Below are 20475 nucleotides of genomic sequence, written 5' to 3' on the forward strand. Positions count from 1 at the left end.
ATCTTATTTTGTAGAAGTTGTTCCAGCTTCGGAGCAGAAATTAAGAGTAACAAGCAACATACTCAGTTACAATTACATCACTGTTGGGACAAAGTGTGTATAGCAGAACTGACAGAAACCCGTGCTCCACGCCCCACCTAGTCGTCTTAAAATTATTCCTGTAATACTGCCTGCCTCATAAAAAGTGGATTGTACCTGGGTGTCCTCTGGGAAATGAGTGCCTATGGGCCTTAGTGCTAACACAAACATAACCTTTTTGCTTTAATACACCTTAGAGAATAACTTAAATGGGCTTCAAGAGCCTTCTCAGAGGCATTTAGAGAAATTTCTCTTTTTAAAAAAATAGGAAAATAGGCATTATGTACTACACACGTGTAATCCCAGAGATTGGACATTAAGGGGAATTGAAGGTTTGAGGCTGACCTGGGTTACATAGATAGAATGTATCTACAATAAAATAAAATAGCTAGAATGTATCTCAAACAAAGAAAAAGACTCTTAGAAGATGGCATTTGTGAGACGGTTCAATTAGGTAACACATGGAATGGTGTTTTCAAATCCACACGAAATAATCAGGTAGGTCTGTTTAAGTTATGTGCACACATTTCAGCAAGTATGTATTAAGGAGTCAGTTCTGTAGCAGATCCCATGCTAGAGATCTGGGATATAAGGGGTTAAACGGATCCCCAGTCCTCCAGGAGTCTATAAGGATGGTGTTTTCCTAGTCCAAAACCCTAAGAGAAAATAACCAGGCCAGCTCTCCCCCGTTATATTCTGTCCTGGTGTTTTCTACTTCTTCCCCGCCTAGCACTCTCTCAGTTTTAGTTAGCTGGGTAAGTAAGTAATGGCTTCACTTGGTCTGTGTCAGTCACGAGCTTCTTTGTTCCATGGGAACGTGTCCTTTTTGCTCCCTGAAGATCAGAGCCTAGAATAAGGCTGACACAGAAAACACTAACAAGTATTTGTTGAGCAGTTGCATGAGCGAATGAATGAAAAAAATCAAATGATTAAAACACGGGATCTAACGCAGCACAGCTCCTATTCATACAACACCGAGCCAATCGATGGGTGTATTTAATACGAGCCCTTATGGAGAAAGCTGCTTTCCAGAGCCTTGTTACTTGAGACACTGTCTTCATTGCCCCTCAGGTTAGTAGCGTGAACACCTGTATATCCACCTGCCTCACCCTTCTGAACACAGGAAAAAAGCATTACAGGATGCTGAGGCAGGCTTTTTTTTTGTACAAGTATATATTGCACGCTAGGATAGTTTTCCATATTAAAAGAAAACTATGAAATTCTCAAGCCACCTATGTTTTCTGCCAAAACTCAGCTTAAACCGTCTCATCTCTGAACTATCTAGGTCGTGTCGGTAGAAGTAGAATAATTGCTTGGGTGTCTCAAAGGCCCAATTAGATCACCTCTGGAGGGAGGCCAGATTGACAGGCTTGCACAAGGCGGGGACCTAACAGTGGAGCCAGCAGCCACGTCGGACTCTGAGCCGCACCGCTGCCAGTCACATGCTCCATGTAGTCCCTTCCCTGGGTGCCGGGTTGCCTCGCGCACGCGCAGCTCCGGAGCGGTCCACGCATGCGCAGCACCCTGGGACCGCCTCCCGGGGCTCGCTGACAGCTTCCGGTCTTGCGTCCCCGCCCCCCCGGGTGGCTGAAGCTTTGGGGCTCCGTGCTGTCAGCCGTGGGGTCGGGTGGGCCGGGCGTGGCTAGGGAACGACACCCCTACCCGCGGGGGTCCCTGCAGCCATGGCTTGCTCCATCGTCCAGTTCTGCTCCTTCCAGGACCTGCAGTCCGCGCGCGACTTCCTGTTCCCTCAGCTGCGGGAGGAGACCCCCGGCGCCCTGAGGAGGGACCCGAGTAAGTGGCCGGCGACCGGGTCGCGGCTGAGCGGCTCCCCTCAGCGTCCCCTCAGCCTTCTGCGTCTAGCGTCCCGTCGTCCGTCTGTCACCAGTCCCCACCCCCTCCTTCCCAGTTCCAGCTTCATGCCTTCTTCCTCTGCACACCAGCTGCTCCGGGAGGATCGCATCCTCCGCCCTAGTCCCTGCGAGTTGTCAGTCCACCCCGCGCTTGTCCCCAACTCCACTCTTCCCATCCCTGAGACTGTGGCCCTGGTTCTACCCTTTCCAGAGTGTTTAGAATCCCCACCCTCTCTGTTCTTCCTTCTCCTTTCTGTCATTCAGATTTACGGAATGAATGACAGAAGGGCAAGTGAGGGGCTTTTGAGGTGGTGAGTAAACTCCCCAGTAAGAAAAGGAACCGCTTCGGAAGTGAAGGAGAGCCCACGGTGGGAACTAAAATTCCAGCGGCATGGCCAAGAAAAGTTAATTGGCGTTTATTGAGGAGAGAAGCCTTCCTCCTGTTATTACCATCAAGCCCTTCAGCGCTATAAATCCCAGGGCTGGGTTATTAGATGCTGTGTGTTTCCCTAAGATTTGTTAAGGGCTCCTTCGTTTCTCCCTTTGAAGGAGTGTGTTTTACGCTGCTTTCTTGTTTTTTATATGAAACATGTTTTTGCTTTGTAGCATTGTGTTGTTATTCTGTGCTATGGCAGAATGGTGATATATAAGACCCAGTAACAACCACCAACAAACAAAACCAAAACTCTCCCTTTCAAAAATTAGAAACTATCACAGGGCACTGGGAAGATTTAGCCTCCCATTCGAGGGCTAGCTTGGGTTTGCCTGAAAAATAACGTTTGAAAAATATCAAATTAGGAATGAATAGTCTGTACCAATCATTGGAGCTACATGCCACTTAAGGAGGTAGTTTTCTGCCCTGTAGGAGCCATGACTCACTGGTCGCATCTGCCTGCGTGTCTGCACATGAGTGAAGGTGCCCTAAGAAGCCAGATGAGGGTGTCAGGTGCCCTAGAGCAGGGGTTACGCGTGCTTATGAGCAACCTGAAGTAGGTGCTGGGAACCAAACTCAGATTCTCTGGAAGAGCAGCAAGTGCCTTTAACCCCTGAGCCATCTCTCCAGTCCCCAAGAGGCATTTCTTTAAAGTTATGATAGTAGGCCTCCCTGTGAAGTAGAAAATAGAAGAGTAGAGAAAGCCTGGGAGGAAGAAGCAAGTCTGAACAGCTCTGGTGTTTAAAGAACCCCCCAAAAGCCGAATGACTGGAGAGGAGGTGTACTACCGGCAGAGGCCCTCCGACTGAGGACCGAAGCTCTGCCTTCAGATTTGCCTTCAATCCAATTTACAGAACTTGGTGAAGACCTAGAGTGTCCTGTGGCCACAGTGAGTGGAGAAGGAGGCAAACGGATTGAAAAACTTAATTCAAACAAACAAATAAACAATGTTGTGAACTTGAACCTAACCTTAGCAGGATCTGAGGGGAAGTAGATATTAAGGAGGTAGGGTCAGGATGTGCAGCTGTGGGAGGGAGGGTCTGCTGATTGGGGTTGTAGCTGCTGAGGGAGAGGCAGTTTAGGATGCCTTTGGCTTGGCAGGTGTGTGTGTGTGTGTGTGTGTGTGTGTGTGTGTGTGTGTGTGTTTGAGAGATAATGAAGGCATCCTAACCTTTCATATAGGAAATGCTTGGGTTTGTCCAAGTGAACAGGTGAGGTTACACAGTAGATAGAAGTCAGAACTTGGCAGGGCATCCGGAGTCAGGGGCATTAATTTGGGAGTTACCAGCAGAAGTGTGGTTTCATCTTTAGGATTTCATATGGTGAACTGGGTACGGGAGAGGTAAGCTTAGAGAGAGACTGAAGTTTGGGAGTCCTGTGAAGGTTCCTGAGAGGATCGAAGGGGAGTAGCAGAGAGAGGAATGATGGAAATGTTGTTTTTTTAACTCTTTACTCTTAGGGCTTTTGGGGAGTGCACTACCCAGCTTCTAAATAAATCACACATGGAATCTTATTCTTTCTTATAAATGCCTGACTTTACCTTGGCTTATTTCTAGCCAGCTTTTCCTAACTTACATTATCCCAACTACCTTTTGCCTCTGGGCTTTTTCCTTTTCTTACTTCTGTATGTCTTACGTTCACTCTCACCCCATGGCTGACTGGGTAGCTGGCTGACATCCTCCTCCCCTTCTTCTCTTGCTCTTTCCTCTCAGATTTCTCCTCTGCTTATCCTCTCTGCCTGCCAGCCCTGTGTATCCTTTCTTCTGCCTCGCAATTGGCCACTCATCTCTTTATTAGACCATCAGGTGTTTTAGACAGGCAAGGAGTCACAGCTTCACTGAGTTAAACGAATACAACATAAAAGCATGCAACACATCTTTGTATCATTAAAACAAATATTCCACAGCATAAACAAATGTAACATGCCTTAAGATAATTTTCTCCAACATGGAAATCTTCCCTAAGATGAGGGGAGGATTTGATGCAGGTAAAGGGCGGTCATTAGAGGCCAGATAGGACCAAGAAAGCCCTCGCTCAGTGGTTTGGGGAAGATGAGAGTGGCTGGGATCTTTGCACTGTTTGAGCGGAATAGTAGTCAGAAGTGTGTCTGTCTGTAGGGTGGTGGAGAAATTAGAAACTGGGTAGTGAACTTGGTTGTTGCTTGGAGCTTGGCTGTGAAGGACAACAGACTTGGGGTGAGAAACCGAGAGTGTAGAGCAGGAAGCGCATCTATGTCCCACTGTCACTATCCTGGTCCAGGCCACTGTCTCAGCCTGGGTCCTGGCACCAGTCTGCTAACAGACCTCCTTCCTGCTTCCACTCTTGGCTTCTAATGAGTTTCAACAGTAGTCCCAGTAAGCTTCAAAAAGATAATCTAAATCGCCTTCTCCTTCTTATAATCCACAGTGTCTTTTTAAGTTGTACTTTAAAGTCAGTAATTCTGGGCCAGCGAGAAGGCTCAGCAGGTAAAGGTGCTCTCACCATAATATTTTACCCATATCTAGGGATATGTACCTACGAATTACAGCATGGTATTTCAGTACACGTATGAATGTGTCATGATCAGACTGGGATGACTGGCATACCCATCACCTCAGACGTTTATTATTTCTCCCTGTTGGGAACAGTTAAAATCCTCTCTACTAGTAATGCTGAAACATGCACCTACCAATGTCGCCTGGAGTTACTGTGCTGTGCCGTGGGACATTCATCACTCTTCCGTGCGTTCATACCTCCTGTTTCATTAACTGTCCTCTCTCCATAACCCATCATCATCGCCACATCCTTACCAGCCTCGAGAGCTCCCGCTCCCTGCCACTGTTCTCACACCTTCACCAGCCTCTGCCAACCACTCCTCTAACTGCTCTGTTTTTATGTTTTATACATATTGTTATTGTTTGAGACGGGGTCTAGCTGTTTGACCCAGGCTGGTTTTAAACTCAAGATCTTCCTCAGTCTCCCAAGTGCTGAGATTCTTGTCACGATCCGCTATGACTACTTAAACTCTTTAACTTCTGCATATGAGTGAAAGCTTATGGTATTTGTATTTGTGTATCTGACATAATTTATTTAACATTATTTCCTTTCTGTTTCATCTCTATTGTTGTAAACGAGAGCAGCTCATTTTTAATGGCCAAATAACATTCCATTATGTATATGCATATTATATTTTCTTCCCTGAGCTATCAATAGATCTCCAGGCTTAATTCTGCACTTTGGCTATTTTGACCAGTGCTACAGTCAACACAGGAGTGTATTTCTTCAGCATACTGATTTCCTTTGTTCTATATCCTGTGATGAGAATGAGGGCTTATATCAATCCTGTTTCTAGAATTGTAGAGAATTCTGTGCTGTTTTCCCTGATTGCCAGACTAACTTGTACCAATCTGATTTATGTTCGCACCAAGAGTGTCTTTCCACTCTTGCTGCTTTGGTCTTGCTGGCCTTTGGTTCTTGCTGTCGCTGTCTCTACTTCATCTGGTTGTGGCTTTGACTCTGACCTTCATGCTGTTGAGTAGCGTTTCATACATTTCCTGGGCATTTTGTCTATTCATGACATTTTTAATTGGATCATAGTTGTTATTTTGCTATTGAGTTGCTTGAGTTTTGTACAGTTTTTGGGTTGCCATCATTCTGTTATTTCTTGGCTGTTACCCCTTGGATTGGGTTTTGCTTTTGTTGCCAGCACTTTTGGATGCTACCCCCAAATATCTTTATTCACAGTACTTCTGAAGTGTTTCTATGTTTTCTTCTGGTAGCTTCGTAGTTTCAACCCTTGTACTCATGTCTGATCTATTTCTATTGGGTTTTCGTATATGGCTGTTATAAAGGACTGTTTTATAAAAGGTATTCTTTTGATCCTTCTATTTTGTATATATTTATAACACTTGTCTTTAACTTTATTAATGGGAAAGGATTTAGATTTTAAGATTTTTTAATTTTATTTATCTGTTCTGTGAGAACATCATACATGTGTAAATATATTATTATCTCATCTACTTCCCAAGCAACTTCTCCCAGAGCTGCCCATGCCCCTCTCCCAATTTCATGGGTTTTTTTTTTTCTTTAACCCACTGAGTCCAGTCAGAGCTGCCCATATGTACCTGGGTTTAGGGCTACCCACTGGGTCATGGGTAACTATAGAAACTGCACCCTGAAGGAAAGTGATTTTTCCTCCCCCAGCTGCCAGTAGCTCTCCCTGGGGCTGTGGCCTTGTGAGCCTCTTTCTCATCCCAGCTAGAATGTTGCTGGCTTGATCTTACGCAGCTCTTGTGGAGGCAGTCGCACTTGCCACTTGCTTTTATTTTGGACTCCTTTCTGTTCCATCGATGTATTTATTGATTGTTGTCCATTTTAATGAACCCTACATTATCTCTGCCAAGTCACTCATCTCTCAAGAACGTCGCAGGGATAGTCTCACCCACTTCTCTCCCAATTGAGCTTTAGAGTTTATTAAGTTTTAAAAGTCAAATTCACATTGGGATTTTTGATGAACTTATGTTGCTGATGTTCACTTGGGGAGGGTTGGCATTACCCCTGACGGGGAATTCTTCTTTCATGCTAAATTTATTGATTGCAATTGGCAGAAATTCTGTATATTAGAGACGTCCAGTGTGAAATTTGATATATGATTTCATGTGAAAATTATTCTTACAATCAGCTCAGCACACCTGCCGCGTCACATCTGTCTTTGGAAGGTGTGAAGAGCAGAACTTTTTCTCTTCATTTTTAGCAACTTTCAAGAGTACAATACAATAGATACTTAAGCTAGATGTTGTCCTTGTTCCAGAAATGCTAAATAGGAAGCAAAGAACAATGATAAACAGGAGAGCTATATATTTTTCTTTACTATGTATCTAAACTGTTACTGGTTCTCAAGTGATACTGTTAAGACAAATGGCTTTCCTTTCTGTGCACTGGAAACACAAAATCCGTAGCTATGATACAAGATTTGGCTGGTGTTCAGAGGATTTATTTTAAATATGAAGAGTGTTACTCATTCTTATAAGGAAAGTAATTGAGCATTAGAAAAGGTTAAGGTAGGAAGATGTAGGACTGGAGTCTCTGGAGTGTGCAGACAATAGTTTCATTAATCCTTACACCTCCGTCCCTTTTCATCCTGGCATGTGCTCCTCAGCCTCGTTAGTTCGCTTCCCTCATCTGTGCATTGTGTGTGATACTGCAGATCGGAATCTTCTGAGACTCACCAGCAAATTCTTAGAGCTGATAAACACTGAGCAAGGTCACAAGATACAAAATTAATATTAAAAAATAGCTTTCCTTTATACCAGTAGCAAATACACTGAGAGAAAAACAGCTCTATTCACAAAATTCACTATGGCCTCAAAACAAACACTGACCAACAATCAGTGAAGTGAGTGCCCTCTGTGGGGAAACTTGAAAACTCTGAAGAAAGAAAGGAAGACACTGGTAAGTGGAAAGATCTCCCATGCTTGTGGATTGTGAAATTGGCCATCTTAACAAAAGAGCAAAAGAACCTGCAGATTCATTGCAACCCTCTTTGCAGAAATTAAAAACAAAAGTTGTAAATTCATATGGAAATACAAAGCATCCTGGCTAGCTGAAGCATCCCTGAATAAAAGAATAATGATGGAAATGTTACCATGCTTGATTTAAAGTTATTTTAGGATCATAGTAATGAAAGCAGCATTGTACTGACACAGAAATAAACACATAGATCTATAGTGTGGGATAGGTATGAGTAACTTTCAGTTACCTGATTTTTGAAAAAGATGCCAAAAATACACACTGGAGAAAAGATCACATTTTCATCATATGATATTGGGGAAACTGGATGCCTAAATATAGAAGAGTGAAACTCAATCCTTAACTACCCCCTAGACAGATCAGCTCAAAAAGGATCAACAACCTCAACATAAGACCCCAAACTTGGAAACTTTTAGGAGAAAAGGTAGGAGTGCTCTACAAGGTATGTGTAGAGGCAAGAACTTTCTAAATAGGATTCTATTTGTCCCAGAAATAAGGCCAATAATTGGCAAATTGGACCTCACAAAATTAAAATTTTCTCTTCAACAAAGTAATTCAAACTGTCAATAAAAAGGCAGCCTACAGAACAGGAGAAAAAAATCTTGGCTAGCTACAAGATTAATATCTAGACTATACAGAGAACTCAGGAAACTAAATGTCATGAAACAAAGAATGGATCTGAGGAGAGTCCTCAAAAGAAGTAATATAAATGACTGATAAACATTTATAACGTGTTCATTATCATTAGCCCTCAGGGAAATTAAAACTCAAGCTATTTGAGATATCATCTCATTATAGTAAGAATGGCTACTATCAAGACAGAAAATGTTTGTGAGGGTGTGGAGAAAGAGGGGCCCTGTTCACTGGTGCTGACAGCAGGAACAGTTGGTTCAGCCACTGTGTAAATCAGTGTAAAGGGCTTTCAAAAAACCAACACCAGGACAGGCTCCAAAACCACAGAGAAACCCTGTCTCGAGAAACCAAAAAAAAAAAAAAAAAACCAACACTAGAGCTATCATATGACCCAACCATACCACGTGTGGGCATTTACTGAAAGGACTGTATACCCTGGCATATGTGCACAACCATTTTCATGACCGCTCTGTCCAGAATTGTTAGAGACTAGATCAGCTTCGATGCCCACCACCTGGTAAGTGGGTGGTGAAAATGTGGTACATATGTCTAATGGAATTCTCATTTATCACAAAAGAAAGCTGAAATTAAGAATGGGAAATATACTGAGTGAAATAAGACAGGCCCAGAAAGACAAATACCTTCCACTCAAATGTGGATTCTAGCTTTGAGGTATTAGCTTTCTGTATTTAAGTTGGAGGGATTCCTGTAGAGGGTAGATAGAAAGAGATGGAGAGGTGCAGGGGCCCCTTTTGGGGGCGACAATAAAACATATGAAAGCAAATGGAGGATACTAGGGATAAAAAGGTTTACACAATTACTGGTAAGTTCTCCTAATATATAAAAGATATTACTTACTTTTAGTGCTGACCCATTTGAAAACCAAAGTAAATAGAAAACCCAATGATCTTATGTACGACTACTTCTTACATGATAACCTTTCAGGAAGGGGCTCCCACAGCCAGCTGCCTGACCACTGGGGAACACTATTTGAACTTAAGCTCTAGAACCTATTCCTTCATCTTTGTGTCGGTGTTCACCATCCCTGGATCCCTCTGGCCTCTCATAGAAAGCCACAGGAAATTAGAATGTTTGATGATAGCCCACATGCACCTTATGGATTTAATTTAGATTATTGTTTCGCCTAAATACTGGGTGTGCTTGAATAAAAACCAAAATATTTCATGATTAATGTAGAAACAGGCACCTCACTGAGCAAATTTTAAGGATGTAGTCACCACCATTAGTGGGGAACTGCTAAAACCTAAATGAGGATTAAGAATTAGCCCAAACGGTTTCTCAGGAAATTCGGGATCAACCTACCCCTGGACCCAGCAATACCACTCTTGGGAATATACCCAAGAGAAGCCCTATCATACAACAAAAGTATATGCTCAACTATGTTCATAGCAGCATTGTTTGTAAATAGCCAGAACCTGGAAACAAATGCCCTTCAATGGAAGAATGGATGAAGAAAGTATGGAATATATACATATTAGAGTATTACTCAGCAGTAAAAAACAAGGACTTCTTGAATTTTGCATACAAATGGATGGAAATAGAAAACACTATCCTGAGTGAGGTAAGCCAGACCCAAAAAGAGGAACATGGGTTGTACTCACTCATATTTGGTTTCTAGCCATAAATAAAGGACATTGAGCTTATAATTCGCGATCCTAGAGAAGCTAAATAAGAAGGTGAATCCAAAGACAAACATATAGGCATCCTCCTGAATATTAACCTTCATCAGGCGATGAAAGGAGACAGAGACAGAGACCCACATTGGAGCACCGGACTGAAATCTCAAGGTCCAAATCAGGAGCAGAAGGAGAGAGAGCATGAGCAAGGAACTCAGGACTGCGAGGGGTGCACCCACACACTGAGACAATGGGGATGTTCTATCGGGAACTCACCAAGGCCAGCTGGCCTGGGTCTGAAAAAGCATGGGATAAATCCGGACTAGCTGAACATAGTGGACAATGAGGACTACTGAGAACTCAAGAACAATGGCAATGGGGTTTTGATCCTACTACACGTACTGGCTTTGGGGGAGCCTAGGCAGTTTGGATGCTCACCTTACTAGACCTGGATGGAGGTGGGTGGTCCTTGGACTTCCCACAGGTCAGGGAACCCTGATTGCTCTTCGAGCTGATGAGGGAGGAGGACTTGATCGGGGGAGGGGGAGGGAAATGGGAGGCGGTGGCGGGGAGGAGGCAGAAATCTTTAATAAATAAATAAAATTTAAAAAATTAAAAAAAAAGAATTAGCCCAAAGAAAACTGATAAATCAAGAGTAGGAAGGTAGATTTCATTTATATGATTTAATTTAAGGAAAATATGACTCAGTAAATGAAGCTAATATTTATTCTGGGTCTCAGAATCAATACCTTGCTTATAAATTTACATTTTAGCTATTATTTGATTTCTATATTTTGATTTCTATTTCTATGTTTGGGAAGCATAATTTCCTTTAGAAAAAAAGTATGTTCTGACTGACATATCAACTCAATGGGCTTGTAAGTTACAACCCATCTTTTTTTTTTTTAAAGTCATTTCTGTTCAGGATTATATAAAATGTTTTTAGTAATAAAATGAAATGAATGTATAAAATACTGCTCTATAGTCACATTCATATATTAATTCATAGAAACAAAAGGAGAATGGAGCATATGAAGTTCCTTATGCCTTTAGATATCTTGTTTATTTTTATATCTATTTTATTTTTATTTTATGCCATCCTTATTTTAGGTTGCTGAAATGATGTTTTTCTGTCATTTTGCATGTTCTTAGAAATGGACAAAGGCTAAGAGGTCTGAGGCACAGAACACTAAAGAGCTTCTTTATTCTTTGTAATTGACTTTGTCCTGCCTAGTGGTGCTTGCCTTCTCTGAGCTGAAAGGACCCGCTGAAGGCTTTTGAACCCTGTGAATAAATTGCAAATCGTAGATTCTAGAAGTTTCTTTATATAAAAACAATACATAAAGATGGAAATGAATTTGCACTTGTATTAGGATCTAAGACTATAAAAATTTAATTTTCTCTTTTCTCATTTTCAGTTTCTCATTCAGTTTTTGTTCTTGACACAGTCATACAAATAACTGTCAAACTAATTGTCTACTTATGGAATTCAATTTCCTTTCTAGCTTCAGGTTCTTGTTAAATGAAAAAAAATATGCTCTCCATTTAGAGGTACAGACTATTCATAAGTAAGTTAGAATAACGTATTTGAGGAATTAAATAAAGCTGTAGAAAGCAGAAGGCCTTTGTTAGCAGAATGATTCATTCATTGGAAATGATCCTAAGTAAGACATTTGTGTTGGGGGGTATGTCTTCTCTGTGATTAGAAACGTTCTTTTATCAAGTCAGAGAACAGTGTTTAGAGTGATGCAGTATGCTCAGGGAAAACGCTCTTCCTAGGAGGGAATTGTTGCATCTTAATCTGAAAGTCATTGGTGTTATTCTCTGAGGCAAAACGTTTAACCCAATAAGGGTGGGAACACAACTTCATGGTACTGGAACCCAGTGTGGTGGTGCTTGCCTGCTGTCCTGGTATTTTTTTCTGACTCTAGACTGTTCAGAGTAGTGGATAGTGATTGGTGTTAAAAGAATAGGTTCAAAGGTCAGGTTAGCAGTTAGTCAGTCAGGTTGACAGTCAGTCAGGTTGGCAGTCAGGTTAGCAGTCAGTGAGTCAGGTTGACAATTAGTCAGGTTGACAGTCAGTCAGGTTGACAGTCGGTCAGGTTGGCAGTCAGGTTAGCAGTCGGTCGGTCAGTCATTTAGGTTGTCAGTCAGGTTGACAGTCAGTCAGGTTGACAGTCGGTCAGGTTGGCAGTCAAGTTAGCAGTTGGTCGGTCAGTCATTTAGGTTGACAGTCAGTCAGGTTGACAGCCAGTCAGGTTGACAGCCAGTCAGGTTGACAGTCAGGTTGTCAGTCAATCAGGTTGTCAGGTTGGCAGTCAGTGCATCTGTCACTTTCATCACTTTTATGTAGAACCTCTTGCTCTTCTTTATTTCTCTCCATGCCATGTAGGTTGATAGGAGATCAGCTTCTTTTATTTAAAGAGAAGTTATGATTCAAGACATGGCATGAAACAAATGAAGGATAATTTTAACAACTGAAATACACAAAATATTTTAAGCTAGAAAACTTCTTCAAAGACTCAAATTTACTCCCAATGAAAACCTTGATAACCTGTGAATTTTAAGAAAATTTTATTTAAAATATGAGAGAATAAAATTTATAGGGAGTTTATGCTTCAGAACAGATGTGGGAGGCTCGGTGTGGAGGGCCCATGCTTGGAAGGTAGAAGCAGCAAGGTTGTGAGTTCAAGGCCGGCATTGGCTACATAATGAATTCAAGGCCTGCCTAGAGTACACGAGACCCTGTCTACGCATATACACACACCGGGAAGGGGGGCAGATAGACACAAGGGTAGGGTTTGAGGAATAAAAACAAAGACTAGATTCAACACGAAGCACACACACATACCTTATGTATCCCAGAATGCTGTTTTGACATTAAGTTGTACAGCAAGGCAAGTCAGAAAGCCCACTGACACATGGATATTTTCTTCTAGAGATGTACTGATGAAACACTTCTTTAGATGCAGTATCTGGTGTGATCGTATCATGGAAATTACAAAGATTGAGAAACATTCCCATCGTGATCTTTAGATGTCTCTACCAGGCAATGCTTGCTGTATTCATCTGCCTTTATGTTTATTCACTGTTGATAAAAAGAATATTTGAGCAATAGCAGGTTTCATTCTTTAGAGTGGTGTACTGTGTGGGAACTTAGTGGCCTTCGTCATTATTTTTTCCTAGCCCTCTCAGGAAAACTGTTCAGTTACAAGTCATTGGGTGAACAAACTAACTTTGTATTGGTGCAGGCTCTTTTGTTAGTAATGAGGCATGTCTTATTTTTAAATGTTGAGGTGGTTGTTGTATGTGCAGGTAGATGTGAAATATCAAGGTTCTTCAGTCCCTAGCTAGCCATGTTCTCTCAACTTGATTGCTAAGGATATTTCTGCTCCTAATGAAATCTGTTGTAGGAATCCGCTTGCTTGTTCCCAGCAGCTTAGACTCCCAAAATAACACACAGAAATTGTATTAATTAAACCACTACTTGGCCCATTAGTTCTAGTTTCTTATTGGCTAGCTTTTACATCCTAATTTAACCCTTCTCTATTAATCTGTGTATCACCACAAGGCTGTGGCTTACCGGGTAAAGTTCCAGTGTCTGTCTCCAGCAGGGCTACATGGCTTCTCTCTGTCTCTGCCTTCTTTCTCCGAGCATTCAGTTTAGTTTTCCCTGCCTACTTATTTTCTGCCCTGCACAGACCTAAGACAGTTTCTTTATTAACCAATGGTATTCACAGCATACAGAGGGGAATCCCACATTACCTCCTCTTTTTTTGTTTAAATAAGAAGGAAGATTTTTACATAGTAATTACATGTAACAAAACAGTTATTCATGCGGAGCCTGATGGCTACTTGCTAGAGCCACAGGGGACCTGAGCCCCATGTTGGGCACCAACGTTGAATTATCTCTGATTGAGAAATAACCAGGCTAGCTAAAAGATAGAGCAGTTATTTTTTTCTTCATTATAAGAGGCAAACTCATGAAACAGGAGCGAAAAGTCCAAGCTCAACTGTGTACAGCGGGAACCACAGAGAGAGAGAGAGAGAGAGAGAGAGAGAGAGAGAGAGAGAGAGAGCGCACCTGGGCTGCCTGCTGCATTTTTCTCCAGGTACCAAGAAAGCCATGCTCTAACTTGTCCCCACCTCTTAAAGATAATTAGCTGGCAAAGATTCCCCATCAATCTTCCACTTGTGCTTGAATTCAAACAAGAATATAACACGTTTCCTATTATTTCTTAATAAAAACTAAGGCTAGGAATCAGTACTTTTAAGTTACTTTGCCTCACTAATTGAAATAGAATTTAATGATGTAACAATATTTTATGGAAAATTTAATTTAAAAGGTTGTTTTGATCCTTGATGTAAAATCATCTATAAGCAAACTTCGTGGAGAATTAATGTGAGCCCTAAGGAAATCACCTCTGGCAAGATAATCACATAGGAAGGCACGTGGCTGGCTAACATGATAGGGTAGGCAAGAGTGTGGATGGGAATGCCATGTGTGCAGGTTGGTTACTCTGAAGTGATTAGTCATGGTCCTCAGTGCTCTGCACAACTCTCACGTTTCTGTGAGCAGATGCAGTTATTCGCTCCATCGTGCTAAGGAAGAAGTGAGGCACAAGGGATTGGTGAAACTGCCCAAGCTCCTATACCTCTGCAGGGTAAAATCTGGAATCCACTGCAGACAGCCTGATAATACCTCATTTCTTACGCCAGACTTGCCTTATCTTACACCATGTTCATTGGTCATGTGTTCTGGTGAGCATTTGGAATGTGGCTAGTACAGACAAGATGTGCTCAAAGCACAGAGCACACTAGGTTCTAAGACTTAATATGAGAAAAGAATACAAAACACCTCCTGAGTGATTTCACTTATGTATTGGAATGACAGCACTGGATATAGTATATTAAAATATAGTGTTCAATTTAGTCCTTACTTGATGGAGGAAGGTCATTGGCTAATAAAGGCACTACCCTGGCCCATTTTATTGGTTAGAGGATAGGTGGGAGGAGTAAACAGAACAAAATGCTGGGAGGAAGAGGAAGTGAGCTCAGAGACTCCACAGCTCTGCTCTCCGGAGCAGACGCCTCAGCAGAGACGCCATGCCCTGCTCCCTGGCAGACACACGCGATGAAGGTCCGACCCAGGATGGACATAGGCTAGAATCTTCCCGGTAAGCGCACCTTGGGGTGCCATACACAGATGATTAGAAATGGGCTAAATTAATATGTGAGAATTAACCTAGAAGAGAATGGGCCAAGCAGTGATTAAAAGAATACAGTGTCCGTGTAATTATTTCGGGGCATAAGCTAGCCGGGCAGGCGGCTGGGGTGTTGGGGACGCAGCCCCGCCGCCGCCCTTATTACTTCACTTACTTTTAAATACAACTGCTAAGTAATTTAAAATTATGCATGTGGCTACTATTGAAGACTTCTGCCAGTGAGTAGATAGTTTGACTGACGGCAAACTGAGGAGAAAATGATGTTTAGCCCTTCGATAGTGTTCCTAAGATATGATCCCTGGACTATTTGCCTCATATATGTGGAAGGTGGGCGATGAGTCAAGGACTGGAGTCCTGGACCCATGCAGACCTCTCAGACAGATCTCAAAGGCACCAGTCACCCTAACTCATTGTTTCATCTTTTTATCCAAAGGGAACCTGGCAGGAGAGCTATAATTCTGGGTTTTTGACCAGCAACCAACGAATATAGTTGCTGGTTTACTTTTTTCTGATCAGTTTTGTTCGGTTATACTTTGACAAAATGAGAGACACAGGCATTGGTGATAATGTTAAAGAATTACTTTTGGATATTGAGTGGCTGCTACTTATTTAATGGGCAAAAGCACAATTGCAAGTTTCCTATAGTTTGATGTAAACAAGTACCACACAGCTTATGATGCAAACTGGGTAGCTACTGGTGTGGTGTGGTGTGGTGTGGTGGATGGTGGTGTTTGGGTCATCACAATGTTACTGCGTCTCCCCAGAAGTTGCCCACTCAAGGTCCTGACTCCACCACACACTTGCATTTTAAGTCAGACCAAGGCTTAGGACTTTTAAATTATTTTAGCCTTCAAAAGATAACGAATTGAGTTACTCGCCCAAGAGACAACCACGGTAGATTATTTTTAGCTTTCCTTTATAATAATTTATAATATGTTAAACAAACTAATCTTTTTTTTTCTTGTTTTTTTTGAGACCAGGTTTCGCTGTAACAGTCCTGGCTGTCCTGGAACTTACTCTGTAGACCAGACTCATTGAGATCCACCTTACTCTGCCTCCCAAGTGCTGAGATTAAAGGCATGCGTCACCACCACCTGGCCAAATTAATCTTATTTCCTCATGATTACATGAACTTTATAAGACCTCAGGTTTTAGAGAAATGTTTCATATTAAAATAAAATTATATAGATCACATTGCTTTGCTTACCTATAACTTTGATCAATGATCAGTCTGTAGAGAAACTCTACTAATGATGTAGATGGCACTTTTTTAAAATGCAGGTCTTGAGGATTGCTTAGGTCCTCATACTTGCTTAGTGAATACTTTACCCCCTCCCCCAAGCTATCTCCTCAGCCCTCTTTAATCTGTCTATAGTCTAATGACTTTGAGAAAATATTCCCGTGATAGCAGGAACTGCCCAATTAATTTTTCTTTTCCTTCAGTTGAAAGCAGTTTTCTAGCCAGACACTGAAAAGTGGGTGAACCTTCATTGAAACAAATAATGTGTTTCTCGGAGTCTTTCTCTTTGGGCATGTTTTGAATTGAAGCATGAAGAGATACTGGGTCTCTGTAGGGGCAGGAAATTCAAATAACTGCCGTCTTCCGCTTGATTGTATGAGTCATTTGTGAACTGAGTCAGGTTCTTTTTATACGAATATAAAGGGAAATAAAATTCTTTTTATAGTGTTGTGCAGTCAGCAGAGATTATGTACTTGGACCGAGCTCTTTGGAAATTTACTTCTTTTGTGTCTGCTGTCTAGCGTGGAAACGATGTTAAAGAATGAATGAATGATAGACTTCCTGAAGGGCTTTTATTCTGCAAGGTTGTTTTGATGTTCTGATAATTTGATATTTACATAGTTTTATAGCAATTTTAAATGTGAACCATGGACTTAAATTTCTTGCTTAAGAGACAATGCATATTCCAAAACCATTCTGTATTTTTCAGTTATTTGAGATAGGGTTTCTCTGTATAGCCCTGGCTGTCCTGGAATTCACTTTGTAGACCAGGCTGGCCTTGGACTTAGAGATCTGCCTGCCTCTGTCTCCCAAGTGCAGGGGTTAAAGGTGTGCATCACCACCATCTAGTTTCTAAAATGATTAATGGCTTGGCTAAGTTGTCTCAACCAATCCACAGTGAGATAGTTGGTTTTGGTGATGTAGTAAAATGAATGAAGAGAGTGTTTAATGAATTATATTGCCAAAAACCCACAAAATTTAATTGTCCAAAGGATTTTAAGACATTGTCTCATTGTGTAGCCCTGGCTGGCCTGGAACTCAATATGTAGATCAGGCTGGCTGGCTTCTAAGTCAGAGATCTGCTCGCCTGTGTTTAGAGTGCTGGGATTTAAAGGTTTCTATCACCACTCCTGGCAAATTGTTCAAGGTTATGTATATATTTGTATATAAAAACAGGGTTTCTCTGTTCAAGTTTTTAAAGCCTCTCTTTAAAGTTCCAGTATCAAGGGGATATTTCTATTTTAAAAACTAGTTAAAAGAAACAAACAAACACAGGCTGGGGCTCTAGCTCAGGTGAGAGGGTTCAGCTCTGATCCATTGAACTGCGCGGCCCTGATGTGGTGTGGCCACTTGTGATCCTAGCAATCTGTGGGGCAGGAGGGCCAGAAGCTTAAGGGTCATCTTAGCTATGTAGTAAATCCAGGATAGCCTGTTTCAGAGAAAGACCCTGCTATCACTTTGCTCCTCTGTGGGCTCCAGGGTTTCTCTTGTCCTTGCCAGGAGCCACATGGATGCATAGCCCGAGTCTTGGGGCATGAGTTGTGCAACGATGGCAGAATTGAGCTTCAGTTCTTGGTTGCCACTCACTTCTGTGACCTAGGCCACACTATTTGAACTTCTGAGGAATCTGTTTTCCCATTGTAGCATTAAATTGTAGAGGAACCTTCTGATGTTTCAGTGAATTGCTGTGTTGCAGCGCTTGGGCATCTAGAGTCCTCACCAGTGCTCTGTGCATTGAGGCTTTGCCGAATGTTCGTGTTTTTCCGTTAATTTGAAATTTTTCTAGCTACTTTGTAAAGACACTATTTTGGCCATCTGTGGTGTCATGTATCTGTAATTCTAGTTCTTGGGAGGCAGAGGCAGGAAGACCATCAGTTTAAGGTCAGCCAGGGCTCTGTAGCAAGACTGGTCTCAAAAATAAATAGGGGCTAGAGAGATGGCTCATCTGTTAAGAACACTGGCTGCTCTTCAGAGGATCCAAACTAAGTTTCTAGCATCCATGTTTGGTGGCTTTAAAAAGACCTGTAATTCTAGCTCCAAGGGATCTGATGCCTTCTTCGTGTGTGTCCCCGTGCTCACTCACACACATGTGCATATTCAGTCATGCAGATGCTCATATACACATGCACATATACTCACACTGATAAATAAAAACAAAATCTTAAATAATGATAACAATTATTCACAGAGTATATGTGTGTATACATTTGTACATCTATGAAATATTTCACTCTCTTGTCCAAAGTACCGACAGTTACAGCACTCATTGTGTGGTATAGTTAAGTGTCCATCTACATCCTGCATAAGATTATAGATTCCTTAAAAGCAAGGGATGTGTTATCTTTTCTTAGCTCCTACTACAAGGTTTGGTACATAGTATTTAACAGAGCAATTGCTAATTGACTTAATTGACTTGTATGGAAATCTGTAGATCGAGTGATTTAAATCAAAACGTGGTGCTATTTTAGGACTTAATATATGCCTAGTAGTGTATTTGGAATTTTAGGAAGTAATTATTTGGCATTTAAGTACTGGAGATTAGACTGTTGTTAATGCAAGCTAATTGAGCAGTGATTCCAAGTGCCAGACTGTAACCCTTTTAAATCATCTGTGTCCTTTGTTTCTGCAACCTTTAAAGCCAAGTGTGTAAGTGAATGTTCTCATTGCGTCTTCTCCTGTTAGGATTCTGCTCATCTTTTGTGATGACTTCCACTCAGGGTTTGAAAGCTGATTGCGTAAATATATTTTATTTCTACTTCATGGTTGTTATATTTGATGGCTAAATCATGATGGCTGACAGTGAGAGCTTACGTCTCAGATACAGAGCCCCGAGATGCTGTCTGATTCAGTCCTTATGCACCCCACAGTTCAAAGTGACGGAGGAGGTGTTTTGCTTCCTCAGCATCCGGAATTGGAGCAAGCATTAGGTATTTCATAATACATTTCATAAGTAAAAACTCGATACAGTTCAAGTAACACATCTACAGTCCGAGTCTCAGGCCTGAGTCTTACTGGAACTTCATTGGTGTTTTAATTTGGGGTGATAGAGTATCTTATTCTTGTCTCTGGTTGCTTGGATATGATAATTTTATTGTTTCCGGTAAATTCTAAGCAAATTACATAAAATCAACATTAGCAGTGCAAGACATGGTGCTTTCCCAATTTACCTGAGTTTTTTTTTAATTCCTTGATGCATATTTTAGTGAATATATTTTAATCTAGAAGATACTGTCTCAAATATAAGAAACAAGAGTAACAAAAAGGGAGGACTGGAGGGTTTGTCTTGTTTCAGAATAAAGGTTGTTTCCATGGATACCTCATTCTATCAGGAAACAACAATTCACTTTGCAAACATCTGTGTGAAAATTTAGATCTTTGTTGCTCTATATGTGTTTTCTTTAAGTAACAAATATTTGTTAAAATTTGTGTGTGTGTAGCTTTTTTGAGACAGGGTCTTGGGTGGCCTAGACTTCTTCAAACTTGGCTATGTAGTCAAAGCTGGCCTTGAATTTCTGAACCGTTGATCCTTCTGCCTCTACCTCCCAAGAGCTATAATTACAGGCCTGTGTCACCAGGCCCAGATCAATTTTTAAACTCACCTTTCCATTTGATTCAAATGCAGATCTACTCAATGTCCAATATTTTAAGATTTAAATAACTTGTACATAGTTTTACTAGACATATATTTGGAAATTAAATAGGTTATATGTTTCTTGACTATGTATGTCAAATCCTGAGGTAGCACAGCTTACAATCACATTCTTCCTTTTACAGCAACTACCTCTGCTGGGTGTGAGTCAAGTGCTCAGGAGGCAGAAACAGTGGTGTCTCTGAATTCAAAGCCAGCCTGGTCTACATAACAAGTTCC

The 20475-nt window shown here is 41.5% G+C and overlaps 1 protein-coding gene across 3 annotated transcripts in view; it reads left to right on the top strand.

The window, feature by feature from the left end:
- Window positions 1–1648: 1648 nt before the first annotated feature.
- The window catches only part of Rab3gap2 (RAB3 GTPase activating non-catalytic protein subunit 2), an 89554-nt gene continuing 70727 nt past the window's right edge, over window positions 1649–20475 (top strand). For 2 of the 3 annotated variants that reach the window (XM_041635493.1, XM_041635494.1), the window contains exon 1: window positions 1649–1872. In XM_041635493.1, coding sequence (XP_041491427.1) covers window positions 1761–1872 — 112 coding nt within the window. In that variant the 5' untranslated portion in view covers window positions 1649–1760. The remainder of the gene's footprint in view (window positions 1873–20475) is intronic. The other variant, XM_041635495.1, reaches the window with a different exon arrangement.

Source organism: Microtus oregoni, unplaced genomic scaffold, assembly GCF_018167655.1.
Source record: "Microtus oregoni isolate MIOR12 unplaced genomic scaffold, Mior012 000047F_ref0000412, whole genome shotgun sequence".
Taxonomy (NCBI): Eukaryota; Metazoa; Chordata; class Mammalia; order Rodentia; family Cricetidae; genus Microtus; species Microtus oregoni.